General features: G+C 48.1%; 1 protein-coding gene across 1 annotated transcript; it reads right to left on the reverse strand.

Annotated features, from left to right (window-relative positions):
• Positions 1–1,347: 1,347 nt before the first annotated feature.
• Positions 1,348–2,394, reverse strand: LOC100074903 (G-protein coupled receptor 183). The gene has a single exon (XM_001506409.3). It carries the CDS (start codon positions 2,392–2,394, stop codon positions 1,348–1,350), a length of 1,047 nt encoding a protein of 348 aa, XP_001506459.3.
• Positions 2,395–4,722: the final 2,328 nt, after the last annotated feature.

A 4,722-nucleotide genomic window follows, 5' to 3' on the forward strand; every position in this document is an offset into this window, starting at 1 on the left:
ATGTTTGATGTTTGCCGCTCCTGGTACTGTTTTCTCTTGTGGCTCTTTGCGGCGTCTCTTGCGAAGTTTTTGCACCAAAAGAATCGTTCTTTTCCCGACGGCGGTGACCCCAGCTGGTCTGTCCTCGCCAATTACTTCCCAGTTTTCAGTCAGAAGGGAGGGATCGTCTGAGGTTTTAAATTCCGGGATCCTTCCTCTGCACCCTTTTGCTTTCTTGCTGTTTCCCAATTTCAGCTCTCCATACCATTTGGGTATACTCTTCCGGCTCATTCTCCTCATGTGTCCCATCCAAGGGGATTGAAAAACAGGGTGGAATCAAGAAAAATGACAGAGTTGTGGGCTTTGGAGACAGAAAGGATGGGTAGTGCAGGGCTTTTTTTTGTTTTGTTTGTTTGGGTTTTTTACAGTATTTGGTAAGCACTTAACTGTGTGTCAGGCACTGTACTAAGCTCTGGGGTAGATACAAGCCTGTCCCACATGGGACTCAGAGTCTCAATCGCCATTCTGTAGCATGGTGTAGATAACTGTGCTGGGAAAGTGAGGTGGAGGAGAGAGTTTGGGAGAGATGTGTCCAGTTTTTGACCTATTGAGTTTGAGGTGCTCTCCAGACATCCAAGTAGACCAAGAGGTAGGAGGAAATGCAAGATTGTAGTAACGGTGAGAGATCGAGGCCAGCAAGATAGATTCGGGAGTCGATCGCATAGTGGTGGTAGTTAAAATCATGGGAGTGGATAAGCTCGCAGAACCAGTCAGTGCCAAGGGAGGAGAGAAGGGGAACAGGAATGGAGCCTGGAGGGACTGACAAGCCAGTAGAAGAACCTGAGAAGAAGCCGCCATAGAGGAAAGAGGAGAAGTAATGATAATAATAATGATGATGATGATGATGATGGTATTTGTTAAGCGCTTACTCTGTGCCAAGCACCGTTCTAAGCACTGGGGTAGAATCAGGGTAATCAGGTTGTCCCACGTGGGCTCACAATTCTTAATCCCCATTTTACAGATGAGGTGACCGAGATACAGAGAAGTTAAATGACCTGCCCAAGGTCACACAGCAGACAAGTGGAGGAGCCAAGATTAGAACCCACATCCTCCGACTCCCAAGCCCTTGCTCTTGCCACTAGGCCACGCTGCACTTAGCCCAGCACTTGGAAGACCGTTTGACACATTAGTAAACGCTTAACAAATGTCTCCTGTAGAAGGGAAACATTCTTCACGGAGGGAGTGATGAAAGGAGATGGCATTTTCTTTTAATCAAAGCGATTTTGAAGCTAAATCACATTGGATGTCTGATGGTAAAATGATTTCATCGAGAAAGCCACTCTGGCCACAAGTCTGCCTCAACTAACCCTAGCTGAGGCCTGCTGTCTGATTGCTGCTGTTGCTTTGTGAAGAGGTCTGCCCCAGCGAGGAGAGAAAGGTCACACCAGTGCGATGTAAGATGCTGAGCAACTTTTTCTTATAACTTTTACACGCAAAGAAGTAAATGATGGGGTCAATGCAGCAGTTTGCATTCATAATCATCATCGTGATTTGAAGGGACACTTTAAATTTCACCTGCTCGGAGCAGGAGGTTTGGTACGTAATCATGCGGATCATGAACTGGATGACGATCAAGTGATAAGGGCTGAAGCAAACAACCACGATGATCAGCACCATCATGCTGACTACGCATGCCTTCTTATCGTTCCCGATCCTCTTGGGCAGGGAATTTCTCCTGGCCGACCTGATCAGCTTCAAAGTGATCTTCACGTAGCAGAACAATATGATCCCCACCGGCACAGAGAACACGATAATGCAGGATATTAAGACTATCAGGGGATGTTTGAAAATCCCTTCTATGTTGTTTAAGTCCATGCAGGCTACTCTGTCTCCCATCTTACTAGTGATGGGCCTCAAGAGCAACGGCACGTTCAGAAGGAAAGCCAGACCCCAGGCGAAGGCACAGATCCACCTGACGACGCCGACTTTACGGAGGTTGTGGCAGCGTCGGGTGGAGACCACGGCGATGTAGCGATCGACGCTCACGAAGGTCATCAGGTAGATGCTTCCGTAGGTGTTCATGAAAAACAGGAGAGCGGTCAGCCTGCAGGCCCAATCCCCGAAATTCCAGCTGAAGGCTTGGATGAAGTAAGAGATTCTTCCCGGCAGGGCCAGCGTGAATAAGAGGTCGGACATGGACAGATTCAACAAGTAGAGATCCGTAGAGTTCCGTTTCCTTTTGCAGCCTATGATGCAGAAGGCCAGAAAGTTTCCAAGGAAGCCAAAGACCAACACCCCGATGTAGAAAATCGAAAGCACTATCCCCATGGCCGGGTATTGGCGGGGTTCAGAGCAGAGGCTTCCGTTACTGTTGTTCAGAGAGCTGCTCAGGGTAGTGGTGATGGTGGGAGCCATGGTGGGAGCCATGTTCCAGAACTCTGTGAGGAAGGAAAGAAAATGGGGTAATTCCACCATCTAAATTTCTCTCTTCCAAAAAGTTCAAGGGATAAGAACAGTTTCTGAGCTCGCAAAAGGCATCACTTCCCAAATCTGACGTTGTGTGTCTTTCTTGGATGCTTTTCCATGGCAGTCTTTTTCATTCCCCTAAAGGGTCAGATTTCCAAACTAGAAGAAAACCTGTGGGGAGAAGTATTACTTTCCTCCTTTTACAGATGGGGAAATGGAAGTCAGGGAGGCAGAATGGCAAGACAGGCCTGGATGTCTGAGGTCCTGGGTTCTGATTTCTGCTCTGACACTTTTTTTTTAATGGTATTTGGGTTTTTTTAATGGTACTGTATCAGGCACTGTACTAATTGCTAGGGTAGATTCAAACTAATCCGTTTGAACACAGTCCCTGTCCCACGACGGGTTCACAGTCTTAATACCCATTTTACAGATGAGGAAACTGAGGCACAGAAAAGTGAAGTAACTTGCCCCAGATCACACAGCAGACAGATGACAGATCAGGATTAGAACCCAGGTCTTTCTGAATCCCAGGCCCGGGCTGTATCCCCTGGTCCTCACTGCTTTCTGTGCAACCTTGGGCAAGTCACTTATCTGTGCCTCAGTTTCCTCATCTGAAAATGGGATTTTAATTCCTGTTCTGTCTCCCCTTTAGATTGTGAGCCCCAAGAGGGATAAGGACAGGATCTCATCTGATCTCATGATCTTGTATTACTCGACTTGTTTAGCACAGGTTGGCACTGAGTAAACATTTGACAAATACCACTGAATGGCTTGCTCGAAATCATCCAGTTAACAGTCTTGCCAAGACCAGAACTGTACCACCATAATTCCTATCGTTATTTCTGGCAGAGATTCAGTGAGCTTTTGAATGCCCCAGGTACACCCTTCTTTGACAGGGCTTTAAAAAGAATAGCTTCCTACGAGGAGCTTACGGTCAAATCAGGGAGACAAGAAAAACAAAGAATTACAAGAATGAGATTGGGGATGCTCCTGGCAGAAAACCAGAGCCCAAAGAGTGAAACCAATCCCCAACCCCAGCCCCACTCCCAGCCCACAGTCAGACCCAATCAAATGATGGTATTTATTATTATTATTACTACTAATAATAACTGTGGTATCTATTAAGCGCTTACTATGTGCCGGGCACTTTACTAACTGCTGGGGTACATACAAGATAATCAGGTCGGACACAATCCCTATCCCACCTGGGGCTCCCAGTCTTAATCCCCATTTTACAGCTGAGGTAACCGAAGTGACTTGCCCAACATCACACAGCAGACAAGCAGCAGAGCCGGGATGAGAACGCCGGTCATTCCGACTCCCGGGCCCCATGCTCTATCCACTAGGCTTCGCTGCTTTCTATTGAGCACTCTCTGTGTGCAGAGCACTGTACTCAATGGTTAGGAGAGTGAAATACAACAGAGCCGGTTAACGCATTCTCCGCCCACAGGGAGTTTTCAGTCTAGAGGAGGAGGAGGCAGGCGTTAAAAGAAATTACAGATGCGTAGGTAGGTAGATACTTCGGGGCAGAGGGCCGGGTGAATAAAGGGGACAGAGCCAAGAGCAAAGGTGATGCAGACGGGAGAGGGAGTCCTCTACCAATTGTATCTTTAGTGGCAGAGCCCTGACCTCACACCTCAAGGTCACCAGACTCAGGAAGTTGGGTTAAGGCCCAACTATAAAATAAATAAGCATGTAGACCCTAGTGCATCTGAGTCTGCAACCTCAGCCAGCTCTGTGGCTCGATGACAGGAGATTGGGTGACAGCTGACAAAACCTTTTATGGCAGGTTAGTTCAAAGGTCCCACTCGATGTACGCACAATATCTGCAATAACTGAATGTGAGAGGAAGGGTCAAGAAGTGAACGACCGATAACATCGCCCCACCTCACACTCCCATTGCACGTGCCCACCGTAGACAGAAAAGCAGTGCTGTGGCTTTGAGCCTATATAAGCTGCGTGTACCTGGCTACAGCACGGCATTGCATCTAAAGGCACCTTGGGGCTGGTTATTCCCGTCAGTGAGAAACCGATAGCTGAAGCGGCTTGCCCGGCACCTCGTTATCAGCCGGTGAGCAGGAGAGCTAAATTGCCGGCAAAGCGGGGGTTTTCTGGTTAGCTAAGTTCCCTCCTTAAGTAGGGCGAGACTTCAGAGGGAGAGCTAGAACGCTTCTCCTCAGCTCTCGGGGGGGTTTTTAAGCCAGTGAAAACCTCCTCTAAACGGCTGAAACCTCCTTAGGGAACAGCGAAGCCCGATGCAAAGAACGCTGGCCTGGA

This window comes from Ornithorhynchus anatinus, chromosome 10, assembly GCF_004115215.2.
Source record: "Ornithorhynchus anatinus isolate Pmale09 chromosome 10, mOrnAna1.pri.v4, whole genome shotgun sequence".
NCBI lineage: Eukaryota > Metazoa > Chordata > Mammalia > Monotremata > Ornithorhynchidae > Ornithorhynchus > Ornithorhynchus anatinus.

Coding starts and splice junctions, on each gene's coding strand:
- LOC100074903 (XM_001506409.3), bottom strand. CDS start 2,394: ATGGCTCCCACCATCACCACTACCCTGAGCAGCTCTCTGAACAACAGT.